Source organism: Arachis stenosperma, chromosome 6 (assembly GCF_014773155.1).
Source record: "Arachis stenosperma cultivar V10309 chromosome 6, arast.V10309.gnm1.PFL2, whole genome shotgun sequence".
NCBI lineage: Eukaryota > Viridiplantae > Streptophyta > Magnoliopsida > Fabales > Fabaceae > Arachis > Arachis stenosperma.
Window position 1 is genome coordinate 123,649,223 of NC_080382.1, and position 27,327 is coordinate 123,676,549.

Sequence of the window (27,327 nt, forward strand, 5' to 3'; positions counted from 1 at the left end):
GTCACTGGATAGTAATGACTTTTGAGGTGAGTGGTTCAGTTAGCTTTATATATATATATATATATATATATATATATATATATATATATATATATTTTATAACGTGTTTTTTGTTTTTCCTCCGTAACATGATTATATGCTATGAATATGCTATGAATAGGGGCGGCAAGTGGGGAAGCCCGTCCTGCCGGAAGTCCGCCCAGCACCGCCGAAAGTTCGCCTAGTGAGGCGATCCTAAAATTCCACTCTGCCCTGCCTAACGGCGGGCTGGCGGACTAGGTCCGCCAACTTTTTTCTTTTTCTTTTATAACTATTAAATATTAAGTACTATATATAATTTTACAATCATTTTAATAAATTTATAACTTTTAAGGGCATAAAAAATTATAATTTTTATATTTATAAACATTAAAGTCTTTGTAATGATAAATATTTAATAAACATAATTATAAATCAAATTTTCATTCAAAATATAATTAAAAATATTATTTTCAAAGCAAAATAAACATAATCTAAAATACTTAATTTTTATCTTCATTCTCTTGTAAGTTGGGTTAGAAAATGTTAGATTTTGGCAAAAAAATTATAAAAATACCTCTTGAAAAAAAAAACTAAGCCTGGTGGAAAATTCCGTCCTGCTCCGCCAAAACTCGCGGTTTAAACAATGCGAGTTAGGTGGACTTTTGCTATTTGGCAGTTTTAATTTTTCAGCCCAACCCGTTTTTTTGGTGGGTTACGCGCACCGGCCTGACGGATTTAGGGTTTAAGCCTGTTTGGCACCCTAGCTATAAAGCAGGGACATGGGATATAAACACACTAATTTTGATTTTTTGACATGAAGATATAAGTATTTTGGGATAAATTGTAATAATATAAAGATATGTGTATCATTTAATAGGAAGCAACTCAGAAAATAGAATTTTTTTTTTAGTTTGTGGCAGCAATTTTTTTCTTTTATTTTTGGTCACTTTCCATTGTTGTATTAGATCACAAACCATTCTAAAAGATTCTCTACGTCGCTCTGAGTTGAACGAATGAAGCATCTCGTGAATCTGTTTTCTCATGCGTCCTCACCCCTCACCATATTCTCTGTTGATGAAACTGTTGAACCTTTATTATCATTCTCACTGCAACGTTTTCTTGGTCTTTTTTTGTCATCTTTCCAACGTTTTTCAGAAATTTTTACACACCATTGTGTTCACCTCTCTGTTGTGAGTTTAATGGACTCAACATCACCATCGTCGGAGATTGGACGCGTTATCACGCGTCGTTCAAAGATTGCTGCTCCACCAAGAAGTTTGCTGCCCCATCTATCTTCAATCGGATTTCTAGATTCAATCTTGACCATCCATCTCAAATTCAAAGATCAACGGTCCAGATCAAAGAATTTTGTTTATCCACATATCTAGACCCGACTGGTTCCACTCACGACCCGCTTGAATCTCTATATGTTGATCAATCAACCTTGTTGACCCATGCCACATCATGTTACTGACTGGGAGCCACATGAATCTTCTTCTCTCCATTGGGTTATTTGATAACTACTTCTCCTATCCGTCCACCTCGTCCAAATCAAAATAGGTATCATCCTCGCTCCAACGCTCCAAAGTCTGTGCCTATTATTGCAGCTGCCGCCGCTAATGCATCTACTCAATCTACTTTCGGTAGTCCATCTTCTGTTTCTCTAACTGATATTGAGTTTTTTCTTAAACATCTTCTCTCATACTCTTGTAATACTTCTGTTGCTCTATCCACTTCTCCAGGTAACTCTAAATGGTACTTTAATTCTGGTTGTTTCAATCATATGTCACATAGTTTTCTCCTCTTTATCTACCATTACCGCCGCACCATCTATTCACATTGCTGATGGATCTCTTATGTATGTGAATCATAAAGAATCTATCTCACAGTCTAACATTCACCTACTTTATACTCATTTTATTTTTAAATTGAATTTCAATCTTATCTCTGTGGGTTAATTAGTTGAACTTGATTTTGATGTTAACTTTTCTATTTCTAGTTGTTGTGTGCAGAAGACGGGACAAATTATTGGGACTGGATATAAGGTTGAAAGACTGTTTGAACTTTGGAATTTTCATGTTTTCTCTACCACAAACCTCTTTGCTATTTCTCCTCCATCCACACTTCACTTATGGTATCGTTGTCCAGCTAACAATTTATTAGAAAAATTGCGTCCTCTCGTGTCTAAGAAAGTATTAGGATTAGTCAATAATAATGAGTCTTTTGATTACATTTCTTGTCAAACTGTAAAACAACCTTTATCTTTCGATAATAGTTCACCTCTTGCTTGTTCTTCTTTTGATCTTATACAATTTAAAGTTTAGGGGCTTGCTCTCACAACTTCTATCGGGGTTTGATATTTTGTTGTCTTTATTGATGATTATTCACGTTTTACTTGGGTGTATTTAATGTCTAACAGACATGAGTTGCCTCAAATTTATATCAATTTTGCTACTATGATTAAAGCACAATTTTCCAAAATCATTAAAGTTTTTCAACATGACAATACAATGGAGTATTGTGACTCCAAACTTTTAAACTTTCTTACTGAACAGAGCACTTTGTCTGAATTCTCTTGCACTGGAATTTCTCAACGGAATGGTAGAGCCGAACGAGAACATCGTCATATCCTTGATTCTGTTCGTGCATGTTTATTTTCTCTTCTTGTCCTAAACATATTTGAAGTGAAGCTGTACTCATTGTTGTCCATGTTATCAATCGTTATCCTTCCTTTGTTCTATCTAACATTACTCCTTTTTAGCGTCTCTATAATACTTCACCAAACTATAGTTCGTTTCGAATTTTTGGTTGTGTCTATTTTGTTCTCCTTCAGCCCCATGAACATAATAAACTTGAACCTCGGACTTGCCTATGTTGTCTCCTTGGTTATAGAACTGAGCATAAAGGTTATCATTGTAGGGATCCTATATCTCACCAAAAACATATATCTTTACATGTTGTATTATGAAAATATCACATGTTTTTTTAGCTTTTCCTCCTTTCATTCTATTCCTTCTACTTATTCACCTTTCTTTACTAATCTTAGTGTTAATTTTTTCTCTAGTGATGATAATACAAGCACTGTGACAAGTTCACTTCATGAGCCTCCTATTCATGTACCTTCTACTATTCCCATTTATCCAAGGTTGAACGATGATCCTGCTCCTATGATCCTTCTTCTTATGACCACTCACAGTATTAGGGTAAGAAATTCACCTCCACATCTTTATCATTATCATTGTTTTGCTATTATCCTTCACATTCATGAACCTAGGTCATTAAGGAAGCTTTCAAAGATTCAAATTGACGGCGGAGGAATAAATTTAGGCATTAGATAAATCACACACTTGGAATTTGGTTGATTATTTTTCTAATCAAGAAGTTGTGGGTAGCAGATAGGTTTACGAAATCAAGACTCACTCTTTATTAACAGGTGTAAGACTCGTTTGGTTGCTCAAGGATGCACTAAAGAGTATAGTATTAATTATGAAGAGACTTTTGCTCTTCTTGCTCGACTCACATATGTTCAAGTTTTTCTTGAAATTACTACAGTCTACAAATGGTCTATATGTCAGATGAATGTGAAAAATGCTTTTCTCAATGGTGACTTGAAAAAGAAAGTCTACATGAAACCTTCTTCGAGATATTCTTATTCTCCTAACAAAGTTTTATTTTTTTTGCAAGGCACTATATGGTCTTAAACAAGCTTATCGACTAGATATTGCCTGTGATATTCATGTTGTTAGCCAATTCTTATCAGCACCACGCACTACTCATTATGCCGCTGTTCTTCGGATTATTCGCTATGTCAAGGGTACTATGTTTCAAGGTCTTTATTTTTTCGTTCAGTCTTCCTTAACCTTTCAAGTATATTCAGATGTTGATTGGATTGATGACTTCACTGATCATTGTTCTATTACTGACTATTATTTATTTTTCGGTGACTCTCTAATCACCTAACGTGCCAAGAAATAAACTTTTACCGCTCGATCAAGCACAGAAGCAGAATATTGTAAGAACCTTCTTTTTTTAAAAAATTATAAATAAATAAATAATTTCGATTTCACGGATAATTTTATCTATTACCCTCTTTACAAATATCCTAGAGATATTCTAGAATTGGGATTATAATTAATGCCAATCAAAGTCAAACCAAGTTAATTGATTAATTTCACAGAAAATCGTAAAAAACTTGTTAGTGAAAATTTACTACCTTGATTTTTTTCTTCTCCAAGAAAAATTTCCAGCCACTCATTCCTAAAAACTACCTTCTTAATTTAAATCTGGTTTTTTCCTTCTCCAAGAAAAATTTCCAGCCACTCATTCCTAAAAACTACCTTCTTAATTAAATCTTGTCCACTCATATTTTACCATGAGGTAAAATACTTCCTTAAGACTCACTTAAACCTAATACACTATTCTTAAACATCTCTCTCTCTCTCTCTCTCTCTCTCCAATTAATTAATTTTTACATTAGAAAATTACTAAGGATAAGGTTATCCACTAAGCGATGACTAGGATTCTTAAATTGTCATTAATTCTCATAAGTCATAAACTCTTTCTCCACCACTCTCATATTTTTTTATTTCACACCACTCTAAACAAAATTAGTAAGTGAGATAAGAAAGAAAATATAAAGAGAAAAGTGAGAAGAGGTCGAAGCATTAAGTGAGAAAAAGAGAGAAAACTAGCTTTGTTTCATACATTCTTACACCACTATATCAAGGAGCACTTCACATTTCTTAAAGGATCAAGGACAAAAGGACTCCTTCAATAATCATTATATTGTGTCCTAAAGAGAAACGTAAATTCCAAAGTGCTTAAGGGCTGCCTAGTAGTGTGAAATTCTATACCGTTTAGCCAGTAATTGTATAGCATGGGTTGCCCACCATATGAAGAGTTTCTCAATTGTATTCATATTAAGGGCTATATGCCAAGTGCCATGACTGTATACAAAAGGACAATTCTCGTCAGGCACGTATCCTGATTGTATGTAGTTGAGTGACCATATCTGGATTTAGGGTCGAGTAACGTTGAGTTGTGTGTAGTCAACCGACACATGAGCTCATGACCTGCGATAAGAACAAATTTGCATCATATCTTATTGTGCATTCTCTTGCTGACTGAAATTACGTGCTTGTGTTTGCTAATTATATTCTGTTATCTACTTGATTTACTGCTTGTATGTGTACTTTATCGGAATGACCTCAATAAACGTAGACTTAGTATGTAAATGTTTTAATTTTTCACAAAATCAAGACTTAGCATGAAATCTCTCTATTTTCTGTATTAGCTTGCTGGAAATCTTTGGTTCTCACCCTCCTTCTTTCTCACTCTGCAAATGGGATCAAGAATCATCTTCTTTGAGGTCTCCGCACCGTACTACTACTTGGACCTCATATGGGGTGGGACAGCCATATGGGCGATGTTCACTCCTGCACATATGTTCTTTTTGAGAGACCTTTCTTTCACTCTCTTTTTAGTTAGAAGTTTGATCTTGATGTGCCGTACGATTTTTTACTGTTTGAGCTACATCCGGAAGGTTTTAACTTCTCTTTTTCTCCTCAGTCACTATACTTGATGGAGCTCGAGCCAGAGTCTTTTTTCGATATGCGGTCCATATATCCCGAGTGGTTCGATGCAGTGCCAGAACCAATGATATCAGTGGAACTTGTGATGGATTATTAGCTATTGGATCACATTGTATGAAACTTAGCCTTCCAACACTTATGTGATATATTTATCTATATGTTTCTGTTTTTATCATGAATGTGTTGTATGCTTAACTATTGTACTAATATCAATAGACTTGGTTAACTTATTATTATAACGCATGCTGAAAATTAGATCGTTCTAAATATCGTGCTTTAATTGACACTTCTATTATTATCTTTTATAATAGTTTTAAACATGAACTTTTTATTTGACATTTTTTATTTAGTTGTTTCTTCTATCCAGCTTTTTTTTCAGCTAACCTAGTGCTAGTTTGGATTAGTTTTTTTAATAAAAAAAGTACCTTTTTTTAAATAAAATACTTTTATTCAATTTAAAATCCATTTGGATACATCTTTTAAACAAAGTATTTTATTAAAAAAGTAAATTAATTACTTTTTCTAAAAGCTAGCAATACTTTATTTTTAAAAAAAAAAGCAAAAGACGTTTAGGGCTTGTTTGGGTGAACTTCTAAAAATTTTTTTTCGAGTTCTCTTTTTTTAAAAGATCTTTTTATCTATCAATTATGTTTGGGTATAACAATATAAAAGTACTTTTTTGTTTATTTATTACATGAAAAATATCTTTTTTTAAGAAAAAAATTTTTAAAAAAAATATAAATTACAGCTTCTCAAAAAAGATGTTTTTTATTTTTATTTTTCTAATACTTTTATTTTTACTACTAGAAATTTGCCAAACACGCTAAAAAATAAAAAATACATTTTTTCATTGAAAAAAAGATATTTTTTTAATCAAGATAATAGCACCCAAACAAACACTTAATACTTAAAAGCTCTTTTTAAAAAGTTATGATACATGGACACTGACATGGATATGGGACGCGGACACGCAAATTTTAAAATATTATAAGACACGGAAACAGGACATATATATAAAATATAAAGTATTTTTTGGATAAATTACAATGGTATTTTCATATTTTATTAATATTAAAATATAAAATAATTTTTTAACTATTTTTAATGTCTTATTTTAACTATATAAAGTATTTAAAATATTTTTTATTTTAATAAATAATAGGGTAAAAAACCATATTAAGCCAAATGAGTCAAAAAATAACGTAAATACGCCAAAGCAAAAATCGTTTCAGCAATAAGCCAGAAGCTATTTTTATATAATTCGAACCAGCTTGGTTCGAACTCCATTTCTACATAATTCGAACCAGCTTGGTTCGAATTATATACAAACACATACACACACATAATTCGAACCAGCTTGGTTCGAATTACACATAATTCGAACCAGCTTGGTTCGAATTACACACAAACACACGCACACACTAATTCGAACCAGCTTGGTTCGAATTACACACAGTAATTCATGGTATAATTCGAATTATGCTGTTAAAAAATTAATAATTTATTAAAAAAATTTATTAAAAAATTTATTAAAAAAATTAATAATTAAAAAATTAAAAAATATATATTTTTATTTCATACGTTAAAAAAAAGTTAACAAAATATTTAATTACGAGACTTCTTTAAAATATTAATGAACTATCAATTTGAATTCCATACAATACTTTTCTGTCCATTTTTAATAGTTCATGAATATTTTTTAATAAATTTTTTTAAATTATACTACAAAAAATATTTTATCCTATGCAAAAAAATTTAAAAAAAATGGCTTAAAAATGTTAGGAGTACTATAAAAATTTGTAATGTTATAATAACTTAGGTAAATACATGCATGTACTCAAATTTTAAATAAAATACTCTACATAGTCAATAATAATTTAAAAATGAAAGAAAATATTTTATTCCATACAAAATAATTAAAAATATATTTTATTCTATACAAAATAATTTTAAAAAATGGCTTAAAAGATGTTATGAGTACTATAAAAGTTTGTAATATTCTAGTGATTTAGGTAAATACATGATAAAAATATTTTTTCTTTAATTTCTAAATTATTAGTGACTATGTGGAGTATTTCTTTAATGTCCTAAGTCATTAGGACATTACAAATTTTTATATTACTTCTAACATCCTTTAAGCCATTTTTTAAATTATTTTGCATAGAATAAAATATTTTTTGTGGTATAATTTAAATAAATTTATTAAAAAATATTCATGAACTATCAAGAATGGGCAGAAGAGTATTGTATAGAATTCGAATTGCTCACCATATAATTTGAATCAGAGTAATTCGAACTTCCCTATGCGTAATTCGAATCATGTAATATCTCACCATATAATTTAAATAATTTTATTAAAAAATTATCATGAATATTTTTTAATAAATTTATTTAAATTATACCACAAAAAAATATTTTATTCTATGCAAAATAATTTAAAAAATGGCTTAAAGGATGTTAGAAGTAATATAAAAATTTGTAATGTCCTAATGACTTAGGACATTAAAGAAATACTCCACATAGTCACTAATAATTTAGAAATTAAAGAAAAAATATTTTTATCATGTATTTACCTAAATCACTAGAATATTACAAACTTTTATAGTACTCATAACATCTTTTAAGCCATTTTTTAAAATTATTTTGTATAGAATAAAATATATTTTTTAATTATTTTGTATGGAATAAAATATTTTCTTTCATTTTTAAATTATTATTGACTATGTAGAGTATTTTATTTAAAATTTGAGTACATGCATGTATTTACCTAAGTTATTATAACATTACAAATTTTTATAGTACTCCTAACATTTTTAAGCCATTTTTTTTAAATTTTTTTGCATAGGATAAAATATTTTTTGTAGTATAATTTAAAAAAATTTATTAAAAAATATTCATGAACTATTAAAAATGGACAGAAAAGTATTGTATGGAATTCAAATTGATAGTTCATTAATATTTTAAAGAAGTCTCGTAATTAAATATTTTGTTAACTTTTTTTTAACGTATGAAATAAAAATATATATTTTTTAATTTTTTAATTATTAATTTTTTTAATAAATTTTTTAATAAATTTTTTTAATAAATTATTAATTTTTTAACAGCATAATTCGAATTATACCATGAATTACTGTGTGTAATTCGAACCAAGCTGGTTCGAATTAGTGTGTGCGTGTGTTTGTGTGTAATTCGAACCAAGCTGGTTCGAATTATGTGTAATTCGAACCAAGCTGGTTCGAATTATACACACACATAATTCGAACCAGCTTGGTTCGAATTATGTAGAAATGGAGTTCGAACCAAGCTGGTTCGAATTATATAAAAATAGCTTCTGGCTTATTGCTGAAACGATTTTTGCTTTGGCGTATTTACGTTATTTTTTGACTCATTTGGCTTAATATGGTTTTTTACCCTAAATAATAATATATATTATTTCTAAACTCATTTTAAGAATACATGTTAAGAATAAAGCTGGACACGCTAACACGTTATGGTATTTAAGTGTGTTTAAGTGTATCTGAAAAAAACTTTTATATTTTTTATGAAAACAGAATTGAATACAGTAGACATGTGTATCGAATGAGTATCGATGAACATAGTGTCCGAAGTGTGCCCGATATACAAACACAATAACTCAACGCCATACTTCATAGTTAAAAAAATTATCTATATATAAAATAATTTTTATCTATTAAAAAATCTTTTAAAAAAGAGTAAACACTCAATCCGGTATTTGTCCATTTTTACAAAGTACAAAGCGATCTCTGTCAAAAAAAAGAAACATTTCGATCCTCAACCTTTTTATTTTGGGGCAATACGATCTCTCTGTTAAAAAATTTATTAAATAATAATAAAAATTAGTTTGGTGGGGGTTTTTAAATCCCCACAAAATTCTTTTCAATAATATAACTAATTACTACCAGTACTAGTATTACCTTCTTCATCCTCATTATTATCACTCCCACTTTTATTATTTTTATTGTGTAACTATACTTTATCATTATCATTATCTCCTTTACCGTCATCATCACCAATACCAATATTATTAACATTAAAATTTTTTTCTTTCATTTTTTATTTTTCAATTATAATGGAAAAAGAAAATAGTGAAAGACAAGATTATTCAACATTAAAATTTGTGAGACCGAATAAAAAATTTATTCTTTAGTTAACGTGATTAGATTAATCACATTATGATTCCATCTTTTTAAAAGAAAAAAATAACATCAAATAAAAAATGAAAGAGGAGAATTTTAATGTTAATAACATTAGTATTGGTGATGATGGCCATAGAAGAGATAATGATGATGATAAAGTATGGTTACATAATAAAAATAATAGAGGTAAGAGTGATAATAACAAGGATAAAGAAGGTAATAGTAGTAGTAATTGATTATATTATTGAAAAGAATTTTCTAAAAATTTAAAATTTCTCACAAAATACAAATAAAATCTCACTAAATTAATTTTTATTATTATTTAATAAATTTTTTAACAAAAAAATCGTATTGTCAATTAAAGATCAAATATTCTTTATACTTCATAAAAATAGACAAGACCAATTGAATATTTACTCTTTAAAGAATAATAAAAAAATAAGTACTTTTCTCATAACCAATCCAAACTAACCATTATTAAATCCCAAATCATGGGGACCCATCGCCTCTTTCCACAGAATTGAGGCAGCAAAAGTGAAAATCAGTAGAAAAAAAAGAATCGCAGGAAGATGTTGAGGGTTGCAGCAAAGAGGTTGTCTTCTCTGTCATCGTCTTCATGGAGAGCTAACCATGCCGCCTCTGCCTTCATCTCTCGGAACCCCATCGCCCCTCACTATGACTCCCACGATCGCGGATCCGCTCCCCAACCCCAATTCTTTCTCCCATTCCGAGGTTAGGGTTTTCCCCCCTCTTTCCCTTTCCCTTTCCATATACATTTTTGTTTCAGCTCCAAATCAAAAGAGACCAAACAAGTTGATTTGTGATTATTTCTGCCCCGTGCCCTTGATTTGATGCTTTTGTCTGTTCGGTATGTTTATGTGCTTATGCGCCAACCTGATTTTATTGTTATTCGCCATATCGTAGTATCGGTAGTTGCTTTACGCAAATCATTTAACTCGTTCTTGGTTGGTGTCTAGATTCGAAGTTTATGTATTGTGAGCGTGTTTTTTGCTGATTGCAATCGGACATTTGTTTGGGATTTGGGGGGTGGTAGTGATTGTTGGTGGTGGTGTTCTTCTACACGTGCTATTTTGTGCCCAAAGAACAGAAGGATAAAAGATGGCGTTGAATAGTGCTCGTATTTTTCTTCTTTTGGAATTTTGAATTTTGATTTCAGGGCAGCGAGACATGTCTTGCATAGAATTTAAATCCATCGAGCATTTGAACTATCATGTTGTGTTGAAAATATCTTCTTACCAAAAGCTTTTCAAGAGTGTTATATTGAGTGAATATATAAGTAGCAAAATTTGCCCAAGTCTAGTATGCTGTTCTTCTGAAGTATAACAGATTATGCTTCATTGTTGGTTTTGTTGTTATTATACATCATTTCTAGTGGAAACTAGAGTGACACATTTAGTTGTAATATAGGCTTTGGATATATTAAAAACATCAAGTAACATGAATGTATAAGAGATTGCATTACCAATGAAAAATTATGGAAGTATAGAACATACCAACTGGGGAGCTTTCTTTCTAAAATCGAGAGTAGCTTGTACATGAACTACAATCTTAAACAAATTACTCCCAGACTGTGTATACATCTATTTATGCTGCTAATAACTAGTAAATTCCATTTCTAATTCTGAACTTTATGTAATTCAAATCATGCAGTTGAGTGTTTGTGCTCTGATTGGGGCTTGATTATCTTCATGATTGTTATATGTGTATGCTGTAAGGTATTTGTTTGTTCCATCCTATGATCTACCCTTCCTATATCACTAGTTCAATAGTTCTCAAGAGATTGTTTATTCAGGAATTTCATTATTCATAAGTTTAGGCTTCCCCAGAACTGATCCAATAGTACATAACCAAATTGTGTTCCATCTTATGATTTGCCCTTCCTGTATCAGTATATCACTAGTTGAATAGTTCACAAGAGATTGTTTAATCAATAATTTCTGTTATTGTTGAGTTAGGCTTCCCCATAACTGCTTCAATAATTCATAATGAAATTGGCTGCCATCCTATTATTTGCCCCTCCGATATCACTAGTTCAATAGTTCACAAAAGGTTGTTTATTCAAGAGTTCTGTTAATCATAAGTTAGGCTTCCCTGGAACTGGTTCTATGGTTCAATAATTCATAATGAAAGCGTGTTATTCACTTACAAATATTAAAAGGTATAAAAATAAAAAGAAAAGAAAAGGAGAAAGAAAGAAAAGGTCATTAGTGAAGCTGATTGAGATTGATTGGTAAGTATTATGTAGTTTATTATTTGACTGAGTATTGTGCTTTTAATTGTGCATGTGTTGAATTTTAAAGTGTGTGCAAAAAGATAAGTGAATTTTGGGCATCTATTCCCGGTACCAGTAAGGACAGTACCCAGTGCCGTTGTGACAATATGGTTATGGCAACCATTTAGCAGTACCATGTACCCGTCACAGTTTGGGTTTTGCTATAGTTATTGAAGGCTTGCCTTCTTTTTTATTTTCCAGGGTTTGGTTTATTAACATCTTAGCCAAATTAATGCGACTCGATAATTTATTTTCAATCTGTACCCAGGTTTTGCTACTGGATTGCCAGTCCATGCAAACGAAAACAGCATTATTCCTGAAATTCCAGCAACTGTCGCTGCTGTAAAAAACCCTTCCTCTAAGATCGTATACGATGAACACAATCATGAACGATATCCTCCTGGTGACCCAAGCAAGAGGGCATTTGCCTACTTTGTCCTAACAGGTGGCAGATTTGTCTATGCCTCTCTGGTGCGTCTCCTTATCCTCAAGTTTGTGCTCAGTATGTCGGCGAGTAAGGATGTTCTTGCTCTGGCTTCACTTGAAGTTGATCTCTCCAGCATTGAGCCAGGCACCACTGTGACTGTTAAGTGGCGTGGAAAGCCTGTGTTCATCAGGCGTAGGACGGAAGATGATATTAAGCTGGCAAACAGTGTTGACGTTGGATCTCTTCGCGATCCCCAGCAGGATGCAGAGAGAGTCAAGAACCCTGAGTGGCTCATTGTGATTGGGGTTTGCACACATTTGGGTTGTATCCCCTTGCCAAATGCTGGTGACTTTGGTGGCTGGTTTTGCCCCTGTCATGGTTCACATTATGATATATCTGGCAGAATTAGGAAGGGACCAGCGCCATACAATCTGGAGGTACCAACATATACTTTCTTGGAAGAGAACAAGTTGTTAATTGGTTGAAAGACACAGGATACTACCTACTGAACCGGTTTACAATAATTTTTTTAATTTATTTGATAATGTCGAAATGCGGCGTGGATATCTCTTCTTCTCGAGTACTTATTTGGTTTGTTTAGCAAGTGTTTATGCAGCACAGAGATTTCTGTTTCTGTCATATGCTTTTCTTTTTGCTTGTCATATGCTTTCATTAGTTGATGATTTCAGGAGCTTTGTATAATTATAAAATTCTGCTGAAGCAGTAAAATTTAAGGATTTTGACTAATGCGAATCAAGTTCTTTTAGTCACTGTATCGTAATGATTTTTGAGGTAAGTTGTTCCATAGTTTTTTTTTTCTTTTTTTTTTTGGGTTATAACGTGTGTATAAAACATTTTAATACAGTGACGATGGATACAAATTAAATTCACCACTTATAGTGTTCTTAGCTATTTTGTTAATGTTAAGTTGGGAAATTAGATAAGTTAATCCTTTAAATGGATGTTTTTCTGCAAGAGGATACTAAGTTTCATGTCTCATCTAAGACTAGTGAATGTGGGATACTGGATCCGTTTGCTATGTTAAAACAAGCCTTAAATGTTGTAGTAAATAATTCCAAGGCTCGCTGATATTCAGAACAATATCTCTAAATGTTGTCTTTCATTGTATGGAATTTACATATCTAGTTTCATTTGAGTCGCTTCATTGTTGCCAACGTGGCAAAATGATAATGTAAACAGGGGCAGAACCCCTATGGTAAAAACCGAACCAAGAAAGCAGTTTATATTTTTTTTTTTTTTTGGTTTACCCAAACGGTATCCCCCAACTCGACAGGTTAAGGACTAATCCGTCGCGGATCTGAGCTCTATTTAAGGATCTGTCGCTGGCCAATGAGTTGCTGCATGCACAAGGCGGGATTCGAACTTCCGACACTTGCTTAAGCGGACGAGTGAGCTGACCACTCGACTCTTTGTGATTAGAATTGTAGGATTAGTTTAGAATAATATTATGTGGATAGATTAATATGTGCCAAGGTTTGAATGATGAGAGACTGTAATTGAACGTTTAAATTTTGTGAAACTGATTTGTCTTCCGAACTGAATTTCAATCCAAGCATGATGGAGAAAAATCAGAAAATATTATAAAATGCGGGTACTGCTGCATATGTGAACCACAGAGAATTTTCCTAAGCAGAAAAGTCCAAGCTTCTTTACAACAAACTTTAGAATGAGGTACTGCTGAGCCCTGAGCATGTCTTAAGTAAAAACATTTTGACATTTTCTGCTTTAGCAAAATAGGTATCTAGCATTTTGCATACTTGTGCCATCCAACAAATTAAACAATTAATTAGCCACTGTTAACTTGCTGCTTGACCAAGCTGATTCACCATGCTTCCAAGGCTTCTATGGGAGAAGCTATATCCATTTTTTTTAAGTCCAGTAGTAACATCCACAATGATTCCGATGTTTTTTTGTTTCTAAAGGCTTCTATGATATTCTGATTCTGCCATCATCTTTCAAAAACACCTTTAACATAGACCATTCCTTTTTCACTGAGATTGAGTTCCTTTCTCATTTGTTCAACTTGTTGGTCATCACCTTGAACAACGATCTCTGATAAGGTTCCATCATCATCAACCATCATTTTCACCTTAATTTCCTCCTTTCTAGATGCCCGAGTCCAGTAATACGCACCACTGTGAAAATTCCCAAAGAAGAACCACACAAGATCCACATATTAGGACTATATGGATGGATTAACGTTTAAGCTACTCTCCAAAACAATGAGCTACTAAGTGTAATGTAAATTTTCAATGCCTTCTTCACTTACGCCAATGGACTTAAGGCTGTGATAAAAAACCAGTTATTGCCGAAATCCGGGACAGTTATGGTGAGCACAAGTGCCACACTTGCAAGACTTATGCAAGTGCAGAAGGTTAATAGTGCCGCTTGGCCCCTGCTAGGAACCATCGTTCCTTCAAACCTTCACAGAAGAAACCCAGAAAACATTAGATTTCCATATTCTTTTCACTTAATGAAAAAATGCAAATGATAAAGAGGGAAAACTGCAGGATTGATTGATTAAAAATTTAAAACTGTGACATTAATTAATAGATATCATCATATCAAACACTTTTGGCATGAAAAGATAATGGCTATTCTTTCTTCTTGATGAGACTTTGACTTGTGATATTGACAGTATTTCAAATCTGGAGTATCCTTTGTGTTTTTTGTCTAAAGTTAAAATCTAAGATGACCTACTATATATATATATAAAGGGCAACCTGCTGCACAAGCATTCCGCATTAACACAGTCTGATATTATTTCTTGATATTTAAAAAAACTCAATGCCAGGACGAAGCATAACAGCCAATACGAAAACTAAAGGGCTTTGTATCTGCAATCCTCAAAATCCCATGATTATAGGGCTACTCTACAACTAAGAAATCAAATTTCCTCTCTAATGCTTTCTACTCCAATTTGTGATATCAAAATCTCCTTCATACTTCATGCTTCCTAGTTCCTTCACCCTTCTAACTCATACAATAGGCATAATTATTAAACACACTTTCAAACAAAATTAGCTAATCCTCCAAAACTCTTCGGCATTTCCATCAGGATTGAAAAAAGATCAAAGGCAACTGTTATGCAGAATTTCAATGTACTAACATCTTGCAATAGAAGTGCGTAATGAAGAAATGAACCTTCAACTTCTATTTCTTTCATTCGAGATTTAACAGTTGTTGTAGTCTACAAACCGCAATAGTAATGATAAGCTTTCAAAGCTTAACAATAATCAGCAAATGGAGTAATCTTATATAAAACTTGGTCAGAGCAAAACAGAACATACAACTTAATGATCAAGAATACTTCACCAGCCCCTCAAATTCGAATCAAATGTCTTCCACACTTTTACATATAACTCATTTCATAATCCATTATTGCACTACCATTCCCCTTCACTCTAAGCTTCCACAAATGATAAATTTATTTCTTTTGAAAAATCTTTTCATTCCATCAACTCCAAAATCCAAATAGTAAAGCATTGCAATAAATGCATTCATTCAATGTAATTCAGGATTAAGAATCTTATCAGTTAATCCAATACTTGGAAATGTCCACTCTAATTCTTCTCTTGGCTTATTTGTATTAACTATACTCAAACATCCACACTAAGCTTATTTCCTTATTTTTAAATTGCTGTGCTTTGTTTTGCTCAAATGTTGGTTGTTTAGTACCTCCTTCTGAACTTTCAATCTTAGTTCTTATCCACACATGCACGTGCCCACAGAGCAGAAAGGATTAGATTTTTATTCTACCAAACACGTTCCATACAGCTGTGTTTATTTACAGTACGAAACACTAACAAGAACACGGAAACACAAAATCATATTTGGCAAGTGAGATATAGAAACACATTATGTCCTGAAATACTAAATTAGTGTAATTTGTACCTTTGATGGGAGAAAATAGAAACACTAAAAAGAGACATCACTTTTTTTTTTCATTATCCCTATTTTCATAATTATATTTGTTGTCATTACGTTTTTCTTCCTATATTTTGTGTGAGGAAGAAAATAATCAGTAAATTAGACTTTTCATAATTGATTCTATCTTATATTTAGTTTATAACCAAACAAAATACAAAACACTAATTTTTATGTGTCTGTCATTTCTATCATATTTTCGGTGTTCTGTCTTATTCTGTTTCTAAAATCAAATGCAGCCTACCTGAGTACTTGTACTATACACTAGGCATGTAAAAGAGAGGACAAAAACAAGCTTTGATTGAAAACATGATATTATAACTAAGAAAACCTGATGGCACTCACGTGATTGTTTCTCCTCTATTGGTCACCGCAAAGTTGTTACGAGTGAAGAATGATAGTATCTCCCCAGCAACCTGATTTGGCGCCTTCTTTTCCCCTTCACCTATGAAAGTCTTCTTCACAATCTAATTGTTCACCAAAAAGAAAAAACATGTAAACAGTGGAAACTACTTTCGAACTTCAATTTCCATGCATGAAAAATTAGATTCTTACTTTGGATTTGACAGAACGTTTGATGAGGGACCAAAGTCCAGGAACAGATATAACAAAGAGACCCAAAGAAGTATAATAACTGGCTGTAGAATAACCAACACTCTCCGCAAGCAACACCAGGGAATTAGAATTAGGGTTCAGTTCTTGTTGCTGGTTTGTGATGATGTAATCGATAATGGGGTCTTGAAGGGACACGTGGAGCTTCCTTGGTACTTGAGGGCGTTGTTGTTGTAGCCAGTGTGATTTCGCAAGAAATGGGGGAGAAGAACAGAGAGGGTGGTGTGGGTGAGGGGATAACAGCATCTTTGTTGCTGCCATTGTTGTTGAAGAGAAAATGAAAATGGATAGGATGGTTTTCGATTTTTCAGTTTAGAAGAACTTGTTTCACCAGTCACCACTGAATTGGTCACTTCATTTTGACGGTCTAGATTTGATGAGGATGTACATGCATTACGTGGATGAGAGGTTATCATTAAAAAAATTTAAGAGTGAAAGTGAAAAAGTTCGGGTCCAAATATTTTTGGAAGATATAACCTCAAGTTTTCTTCACATGAACTCCATCTATCATTTAATAAATTTAACTAAATTATTATTTAAAATTTTTAATTATTTATTTTATATGCATTTGGTCTTCATCTTTATAAAAAAATAAATTTGTGAGAATTAATTTTTTTTCAACATCAATAATTTTTTTATTTAAATTTTATTTTTAATTTTAAACATTAAATAATAATTTTTTAATTCTATAAAATGTAAAATATAAATTTTAGATTTTAAATTCTAAATCAAAAATGCTATTTGTATGTTAAAATTAGTTACTAAAATTAGTCACCAATATATTTGTGTAAAAATATGTATGTAATTTATTTATTTTTAATATGTATTTGTAATTTAATATATATTTTATATTAATGGTTGACTTTGATGTACATGAAAGGCATTACTCATTTTAAATTAATTAACGTAGGTTAACTAAAAATTCACTTAAAACTAAAAAATATAATAGTTTTTAAAAATTATATATTTAAAATTTAACCGAAAAAAAAAAACTAATCACATAATTGATTTAGTTTAAATTAAAAAATAATTGCAAAAAATTGGTCAAAGAACATGTATAATTGATAAAAAAAAAAAATCAATGAACCAGTCAACCAGTTCAATATCTCCTGTTTTAACTTCTGTTTTAACTTCAGCTTAACCCCTCTAAGACTTTAGATATAATACATGTGTATATGATGGAAATTGTATAATGTGATTAAGTGTGAAAAATTATCTGAATCAAATATACATAAATATCAGTTTACTTCATCTTCAGAAAAATTTCTTGACAATCTCTATTCTTGCATTCTCTTTTTTCTATTCTCACTTTGGTTTTAGCTTAAACTCAACCTTTACATGGTATCTAGAGATATTTTTTTTTGTCCTCTGCATTATGTCAATCTTCATTAGTGCTTCTATATCCTTGAAAATAACTTCTCCAATTTCTAAGATGCTAGATGAAAATAATTTCATAACATAGAAGCATCTTACCTTTCAAGAACAAGGTTGTTCATTATTCACAGAATCTTGAGGTATGGACGATCATAAACAATTATTTCATTAATTCATATGCTATTCAAAGTCTCAAGTCTCAGACTAGATCCGTCAACAAAACTCAATTAACTTTGGATTACATGGTAAGAATCCAAAAACTTGTTGATCCCTTTGTCATTGTCTATCATTTTCAAGAAGATGATCATATCTATGCTATTCTTGATGGCTATTTGAAGAATATATTGAATTCATTACCTGAGTTATAGAAGTAGAATCGTTCTTTCTTGCCACTACATCATCTCTGATTTCTTAAATCTCTTGACATCCGCACCTTTCGCTCATGAGACTAACTAACTTTTTATAGATAATGGCCAAGATACGCACATTCTTTTTCACGGTTCTTCAGTTCTTTATGATAAAAATAGAAATTTTAGTTTTTTTCTTACTAACCTATTACATATTCTGCAAATAACTCAAAATTTGTTGAGTGTCTTCAAATTTGTCGATGATAATTATGTGTTCTTTGAAATTTTGCCTCATTTTTGTGTTGTTCATGATCAAGGTACTCACAAACTTCCTCTCCAAGACAAAGCTGTGAATGAAATTTACATCTTTGATAGTCTTATGATTTCTAATCCTATTTCTTTTTCATCGAATACTTCATTTATTGGTTCTTCAAAAAGTATTGCTAATCATGTATTACTAAAACACTGCTTCGGGGGAATAAAACAATGGAATTGTGGCATAAGAAATTAAAACAGACGGGGTGTTAAACTGTTAACTGTGCTATCTATTTTGAATAAATGTGCAATTCTTGCAAATTATGATCTGTTCTTTTCGTGTGTGTGAATTCTATTCTGTAAAGAATGTATTGTTTTACCTTTTATGCATTCTGATTTTGTTTATTTTGCTCCTTCAGACCTTGTTTTTATTAATATTTGGGGACCAAGAATGATTCTTCAGTATTATTTTTTTGGAGTAAATATTCTTTTCGGTGTCTAATCACTTGCTTGAAGTATAAAGTGCTCCACCACAATTTTAAAACGTTTAATTGGTTTTTAACCATTCAAGTAATTGGTGTAAGCATTTCTGTTACTGATATAAGCAACGGTTATTTAGATCAATTACTTAAATAGGTAGAGACTAAATTTTCGAATTATAAAATGGTGTTTTGCCCTTCAAACAAATAGTTTGTAACCAAAAATAGTATTTACTCTTTCTTTATTGCATTTTTCTTTGTTGATACATATACACAATTTATTTGTTTGTTCTTACTCAAGGTTCTGAAAAACCGATTGATCAGAAGACATAATCGCTGAATTTTAAAACCATGATTGAATTGTCAAACCGGCTGGAAACTGTCCGATTGAACTGAACCGGAACTCGGCCGATTTTCAAAATTTTGCACCAAACGGCTCCGTTTCGTTCAGAAAATGAGAAACCCTCAACTAAGCTGTGATTATGCAAAGCACTCTCTCACTCACGCAGTCACTCCTCCTTTCTCTCGAACTCGAGCTCAGCCCTCACTCCCACCGCCGCCATAGAAGCCACCGCCTTGCTCGAAGCCGGTCGTCTTGCCTAATTCCTCCATCGTGTAGCCAGTGTCCCGACGCAAAGACGATGGATCTGGAACGATGACAACATGGTGGTAGCCTTGAAGGCTTGAAAATATTGGTTGATTTGTGCATCTTTTTTCTCGTTCTGAGAGAATGAAATATCCTTGTTTTTGTTTCTTTCTTTAAGTTTGTGTGCAATATATGTGCCTAAATGTGTGCCACTATTGTTCTTTGAATGGGAGAGGGACAAAAGTTAACAATTAAATAGAAGCAAACCCGTGAGATTCACGACATTCATAATTTTATTTTAGTTTCTCAAATTTAAAATTCACTATATTGGTAATCGAGATTCAGTTTTAGGCCCATATTAGTCTCTAAACTCTTTCCAAGGTTGAATCAATCAATGAAATGCTGAGCTCTAATTTGTTACATTAGATACATAACTAAATAGCGTCTTTTCGTTTTAACTCTTAAATAAGGTAAAAATGAGGTCATTTTAAAAAATTAGTTGCACATAATATAAACTTTTTGTTTAGGTGCCAAACCGAAATGATGTTATTTAGTTATATGTCCAGCGTGGTAAGTCAGAGTCAATTCAGCACTTAATTCATTGATTTATTACTAGAAAAGGTTCAAGAATCAATATGATGCCTAAAATTAAATTTTGGACACTAGTATAAAAGCTGTGAATTTGAGGGACCACTTTAAAAATTTAGTCCAATTGAATAATATAGCAATATATTAAGATTTTGTTTTTTAGACTTTTAGTCTTATGTTACACCTGGACTAGACTTCATTGAGTCCAACAAACTTTTTTTTAATCTTTTCATTAAGACTTTTTATCAAGACAAAAAAGTTTTATTTTTTATAATTTTTATTTAATTTAAATTTTTCATAACAAAAAAATTAACTTTTTTATTATTATAAGTTATATATGTATTTAAAATAATAATATAAATAAATTATAGGGCAAATCACAAAAATAAATCAGGGTGAGCAAAATTTTACAAGAATCAGCCAAACCGAAATGTGGTTCATAAATCAACCAATGTAAGTTTATATGTAGTTCGAACCAACTAAATTCGAATTCCACTTGTACATAATTCGAATCAACTGGATTCAAATTATACACAAATACACGCACACACTAATTCGAATCTACTTTATTCGAATTACTCCCCAACTCGCAAACCCAAGTAATTTGAAACAGGTTGATTTGAATTATACAATGTATGGTTCGAATTAGGCTGGTTCGAATTATAAAGGACCAAATGTGTATATATATGGTGTGAACGTGAATTGATCTCATTAGAGTGAAAAAATGGCTAGTGAAGAGAGTTTTGTAGTCTTGGTTCATTACAGAGGATCGATTAAGAGAAAAACACGATCCAGTGTGAAATTCACCGATAAGGATCTTCTTAGTATTTTCACAAGGCCTACGACGAGCTATGAGAACCTTGTTAATTCTGTACTACAGAAACTTGGTCTGGTAGGCGTAAAACGGGTTAAGAAGTTTTTCTATCGCATTCTAATCTCGGTCCAGCAAGAAATTATGAAGTATGATTGTTTCACGATCAGGAGTGATGAGGACTTGCAGGTCATGTTTCATTGTCGTCGGTAGTTTCCCGAAGTTAGGACACCTGAACTGTTGGCAAAGTTGGTTGATGTGGTATCTAGCTCGGGGGGTTCCAACTGGCATACCCCCATTGTAGGGACGGTAGTCGGTTCTAGCTCCAGACCTGCTGGCGCATCTTCATCCGTACCTGTGTATGAGCCTCCGGTCGAACCTGTCACCTCCCCTTCGTTCGCTATTGATCTCAACTATAGTGGAGGCGGTGATGTTGGAATAGGGGATTTCGTGCCGACCTCTTTACAGTGAGCAGCACCGGCTGGATTGGGAGATGTAGTGTTGGATTATCCAGACGATGATGATGTGGAGTCGGATATCATTGCTGATGACAGTGGCGATGATATTGGAGCCATTGAGCTAGTTGGGGCCGGAGGTGGTTCTAGAGTTGGCACACAGCAGTACCCTCCGATGATGTGCGTGTGTTTGTGAATAATTTGAATTCAGCTGATTCGAATTATGTAGAAATGCCGTTCGAATTAACCTGTTTCGAATTACATAGAAACGTGGCTTGATTGATTCATGAAGCATTTTTTCGTTTGGCTGATTCGTGTAAAATTTTGCTCCCGATTTGCCCTAAATGATAATACATATAATTTAAAATAAATATAAAAACAACTAAAATAATTAAAATCTTAAAATTCTAAATAAATTTAGTTCAAGTTTAAAAATTATAAGCTACTAATAGATATTAACCAAATGATTATAATTATAATACACACTATTATAAAAATCATAGTCAAAGATAATTCAACATAATTATTTGTATTTGTAGTTTTTGTATTTATTTATTATTTTATATATTATTTTATTATAATTCGATTATTTCGGTTGACGCGTAGTTGAATTGATTAAATCACTAAATTAATAAACAAAAAATTAGAGTGGTTCAATGGTTGGTTCGATTTTTAAAATCTTATTTTTATTGGTTAACAATTTATTTTGAGTGAATTACTAACTGGGTCTCTGTCTATTTTTCGAATGACAATGCGACTCCTCAAAATAAAAATGATATACTTCGACTTTTGTCCTCTACTTCCGTGATACAACGTGGTCTCTATGAGTGTTTTTCCATCAACTCCAAACAAAAAACACTGACGTGTTATAGTAACCTTTTGTGCTGGCATATCTCGTTGCTCATATGGATGTTTGTTGCATACGTGGATAATATAAAATGGTCAAAGGCTTAGTTGTCTTGATTCACGTCCTCAAAAAACGTCATCGTATTTCATATTGTCCACGTATATAACAAACATCCACATCCACAATGAGATATGCTAGCACACAAGGTTACCCTGACACGTCACGTTGTGTCGTAAAGGTAGAGGACAAAGACCGAAATAAATCATTTTTATTTTGAAGGGTTACGGTGAACCGATAAACCAGACCCTCAACTGATCTAGAATAAGTGTCTAACTATTTCTGCAATTAACCCATAAAAAACCAATCTAACCCACACTGAACCAGAAAATTTGTTTACCACACATTTACCATCCTAAAAAAACTAATAATTATATCGTATTAAAACAATTATATATTTTATATTGAAACAATAAAATTTAAATAATATAAAATATATTTTTATTCTTCAATAATAATATTATATTTATTTATTTTTATAATTTAATTTTGATACATTGACATTATAAAATATTTTATACAGTTGTCCTATTATATTCTATTTTTTTAAATAACTATTTATATAATTAAATATATAAAAAATTATTTTTATTGACATAGTATTATTAATATACTTGTGAAGATATATATTTTAAATTTTAATTTTAATTTATTTTTATAATTTTGAATCAGTGACCCACAAATTGAACCAATAATCTAATGATTCAATCGTGTGACCGGATTAATTACCAGTTCAGTTTTTAATAGCTATATAGTTCGTTCATTTATTTTAATCAGTTAATATTAGTTATTTTTTTAATTCTAAAAGTTATTATTTTAAACATGTATTACTACCCAATTCTTTTTTGCAGCTAACTGATTAATTCCCAAAGCATCGGGACACATCGCCTCATTCGGTCGTTCCACACAACAGAGGAAACAAATCGAAAACTGAAGTGAAAAAGGGAGGAGATCAGTGAAAATAAAGAAAAGAGCTCACGAGCACGACGAAGATGTTGAGGGTTGCAGCAAAGAGGTTCTCTTCTCTGTCTTCGTCTTCATGGAGAGCTAACCATGCTGCCTCTGCTTTCGTCTCTCGGAACCCCATCGCCCCTCACTATGACTCCCACGATCGCGGATCCGCTCCCCAACCCCAATTCTTTCTCCCATTCCGAGGTTAGGGTTTTCTCCCTCTTTCCCTTTCCCTTTCCATATTCATTTTTGTTTCAGTTCCAAATCAAAACGAAACCAAACGAGTTGATTTGTGATTATTTCTGTCCCGTGCCCTTGATTTGATGCTTTTGTCTGTTCGGTATGCTTATGCGCCAACCTGATTTTATTATTATTCGTCATATCGTAGTATTGGTAGGTGCTTTACGCAAATTATTTAACTCGTTCTTGGTTGGTGTCTAGATTCGAAATTTATGTATTGTGAGCGTGTTTTTTGCTGATTGCAATCGAACATTTGTTTGGGATTTGAGGGTGGTAGTGATTGTTGGTGGTGGTGTTCTTCTACACGTGCTATTTTGTGCCCAAAGAACAGAAGGATAAAAGATGGCGTTGAATAGTGCTCATATTTTTCTTCTTTTGGAATTTTGAATGTTGACTGCGATGCAGTGCGACATGTGAAATCTCTTGCATTTGCTATATCGTCATTTGTCGTTTCGATAGTCACAGGCTACCCTCTGTCGATAAAATTCAATTCCGACGAGCATTTGAACTCTCATATTGTGTTGGCACTTGGCAGTATATTCTAACCAACAGCTTTTCAAGAGTGTTTAATTGAGGGAATATATAAATAGAATAATTTTACCCGAGCCTAGCATGCTGTTGTTCTGATCTATAACAGGTTATGCTTCATTGTTGGTTTTGTTGTCATTATACATCATTTATAGTGGAAACTAGAATGACACATCTGGTTGTAATATAGACTTTGGATTATAGTAAAAACATCAAGTAACATGAACGTTCAAGAGATTGCATTACCAATGAAAAATTATGAAAGTATAAAACATACCAAGTGAGGAGCTATCTTTCTAAAATCGATATTAGCATGTATAATTGTGCTGTCAATAACTAGAAAGTTCCATTTCTAATTCTAAACTTTATGTAATTCAAATAATGCAGTCGAGTGTTTGTGCTTTTGACTCCAGCTTCTTTTTGTGTGTGTGTATGTTTTTTTTTTTTTTTTGGGGGGGGTGGTACCGTTCACAAAAAGCCAAAAGTAAAATATTAGGCTGTTTATTTGGATAAACACCAAGTATATTTGACCAGTCAAAGGTCTTCATTATAGTTATGATTGTTGTATGCTGTAAGGTATTTGTTTGTGCCATCTTATGATTTATCCGTCCTATATCACTAGTTCTATAGTTCTCGAGATTGTTTATTCAAGAATTCTTTTATTCAAGGTTAGGCACAAGAACTGGTTCAGTAGTTCATAACCAAATTGTGTTCCATCTTATGATTTGCGCTTCCTATATCAGTATATCACTAGTTCAATAGTTCACAAGAGATTGTTTATCCAATAATTCTGTTATTCTTAAGTTAGGCTTCCCATAACTGCTTCAACAATTCATACCCAAATTGTTGTGCCATCCTATGATTTGCCCCTCCTATATCACTAGTTCAATAGTTCACAAGAGAGAGTTTATTCAAGAATTCTGTTAATTTTAAGTTAGGCTTCCTTGAAATTGGTTCAATAATTCATAACAAAAGTATGTTATTCATTCACAAAAATAAAAAAAGAAAAGAAGAGAGAAAAAGTCATTATTGAAGCTTATTGAGATTAATTGGTAAATATATTTTAGTTGTTTATTATTTTACAGTACAGGTATGAAAATTTTACCGGAAAAAGGGTACGGGTACGTAGTATATATATAAAAAATATATGTAAATTTCACAAACTTTTAAAAGTAAATGGTTATTTTCAACTAATAAAATATGGTTATGTCAAATTTAACATTAAACTAATCTGAATAATTAATCTTAAATTAAAAAATAAACATTTAAATAGTCTAAATAGTCAACTTAATGTTTTACTGCACATCTAAATAGTTTTGAAATAGAAAAATAAAAAATAAATAAAATTTACTCAAAGCAATGTAATTTTGAATGAATTTGAAAAAAAAAAAAACGTACTCAGTCACGTCCAATACATACCCAAAACGTATTTTTACCTAAAACTTTGTTAGGTCTGTATTCGAGCGTATCTGTACCTGTCACATATGAGTACATTGCCAAAAAGCAATTACACCTTTAATTGTGCATATGTTAAATTTTAATTGTGCACAAAAACATAATTGAATTTTGGGCATCTATTCACAAGTACCAGTAAGGACAATACCCGGTGCAGCCCTGTTGCCCAAATGGTTATGCCAACCATTTAGCTGTACCCTGTAACCATCACAGTTTGGTTTTTGCTATAGTTTTTGGAGCTTGCCTTCTTTTTATTTTTCAGGGTTTGCTTTATTATCTTCTTAGCCTACTTAATGTTACTTATTACTTTTTTTTTTAAATTTGTACCTAGGTTTTGCTACTGGATTGCCAGTCCATACAAAAGAAAACAGCATTATTCCTGAAATTCCAGCAACTGTCGCTGCTGTCAAAAACCCTTCCTCTAAGATTGTATATGATGAACACAATCATGAACGATATCCTCCTGGTGACCCAAGCAAGAGGGCATTTGCCTACTTTGTCCTAACAGGTGGTAGATTTGTCTATGCCTCACTTGTCCGTCTCCTTATCCTCAAGTTTGTGCTCAGTATGTCAGCCAGTAAGGATGTTCTTGCTCTGGCTTCACTTGAAGTTGATCTCTCCAGCATTGAGCCAGGCACCACTGTGACTGTTAAGTGGCGTGGAAAGCCTGTGTTCATTAGGCGCAGAACAGAAGATGATATTAAGCTGGCAAACAGTGTTGATGTTGGATCTCTTCGCGATCCCCAGCAGGATGCGGAGAGAGTCAAGAACCCCGAGTGGCTCATTGTGATTGGGGTTTGCACACATTTGGGTTGTATCCCCTTGCCAAATGCTGGTGACTTTGGTGGTTGGTTTTGCCCTTGCCATGGCTCACATTATGATATTTCTGGCAGAATTAGGAAGGGACCAGCGCCATACAATCTGGAGGTACCAACTTATACCTTCTTGGAAGAGAACAAGTTGCTAATTGGTTGAAAGACGCAGGAAACTAACTACCTGCTGCACCGGGTTACAATTGTTTCATTTCAATTTATTCGATAATGTCGAAACACGGCGTCGGCATCTCTTGCTCTTGAGTGCTTATTTGGTTTGTTTAACAAGTGTTTATGCAGCTCAGAAATTTAACTGTTTCTGTTTGCGTGACCTATATGACTATGTCAATAATCGCCTGCCTTTTTGCTTGTTGACATTGTTTGTCATACGCTTTCATTAGTTGATGACTTCAGGCGTATTGTATAATTATAGCAATGATACTTTTAGATGATCTAGAAATAAAATTCTGCTGAAGCAGTGAAATTCAAGGAA

At 32.3% G+C, this 27,327-nt stretch overlaps 3 protein-coding genes across 3 annotated transcripts; 2 read left to right on the forward strand and 1 right to left on the reverse strand.

The window, feature by feature from the left end:
• The first annotated feature begins 10,258 nt into the window (after window positions 1-10,258).
• On the forward strand, window positions 10,259-13,264 carry LOC130936263 (cytochrome b-c1 complex subunit Rieske-4, mitochondrial-like). Its single transcript, XM_057866310.1, has 2 exons — window positions 10,259-10,501; window positions 12,331-13,264. The coding sequence occupies exons 1-2, from the start codon at window positions 10,339-10,341 to the stop codon at window positions 12,972-12,974; spliced, it is 807 nt and encodes a 268-aa protein (XP_057722293.1). The 5' UTR covers window positions 10,259-10,338; the 3' UTR covers window positions 12,975-13,264.
• An 812-nt stretch (window positions 13,265-14,076) lies between these two features.
• LOC130933295 (protein COFACTOR ASSEMBLY OF COMPLEX C SUBUNIT B CCB1, chloroplastic) lies at window positions 14,077-17,382 on the reverse strand. Its single transcript, XM_057862874.1, has 4 exons — window positions 16,993-17,382; window positions 16,783-16,904; window positions 14,780-14,932; window positions 14,077-14,645 (listed from the first exon to the last, which is right to left on the reverse strand). The coding sequence occupies exons 1-4, from the start codon at window positions 17,308-17,310 to the stop codon at window positions 14,459-14,461; spliced, it is 780 nt and encodes a 259-aa protein (XP_057718857.1). The 5' UTR covers window positions 17,311-17,382; the 3' UTR covers window positions 14,077-14,458.
• A 6,322-nt stretch (window positions 17,383-23,704) lies between these two features.
• LOC130936112 (cytochrome b-c1 complex subunit Rieske-4, mitochondrial-like) lies at window positions 23,705-27,327 on the forward strand. Its single transcript, XM_057866107.1, has 2 exons — window positions 23,705-24,003; window positions 26,354-27,327. The coding sequence occupies exons 1-2, from the start codon at window positions 23,841-23,843 to the stop codon at window positions 26,995-26,997; spliced, it is 807 nt and encodes a 268-aa protein (XP_057722090.1). The 5' UTR covers window positions 23,705-23,840; the 3' UTR covers window positions 26,998-27,327.

Coding starts and splice junctions, on each gene's coding strand:
- LOC130933295 (XM_057862874.1), bottom strand. CDS start 17,310: ATGGCAGCAACAAAGATGCTGTTATCCCCTCACCCACACCACCCTCTC. Junction 16,905..16,992: donor AACGTTCTGTCAAATCCAAA/GTAAGAATCTAA, acceptor GTGAACAATTAG/ATTGTGAAGAAGACTTTCAT. Junction 14,646..14,779: donor ACAGCCTTAAGTCCATTGGC/GTAAGTGAAGAA, acceptor GAATTTTCACAG/TGGTGCGTATTACTGGACTC.
- LOC130936112 (XM_057866107.1), top strand. CDS start 23,841: ATGTTGAGGGTTGCAGCAAAGAGGTTCTCTTCTCTGTCTTCGTCTTCA. Junction 24,004..26,353: donor ATTCTTTCTCCCATTCCGAG/GTTAGGGTTTTC, acceptor ATTTGTACCTAG/GTTTTGCTACTGGATTGCCA.
- LOC130936263 (XM_057866310.1), top strand. CDS start 10,339: ATGTTGAGGGTTGCAGCAAAGAGGTTGTCTTCTCTGTCATCGTCTTCA. Junction 10,502..12,330: donor ATTCTTTCTCCCATTCCGAG/GTTAGGGTTTTC, acceptor ATCTGTACCCAG/GTTTTGCTACTGGATTGCCA.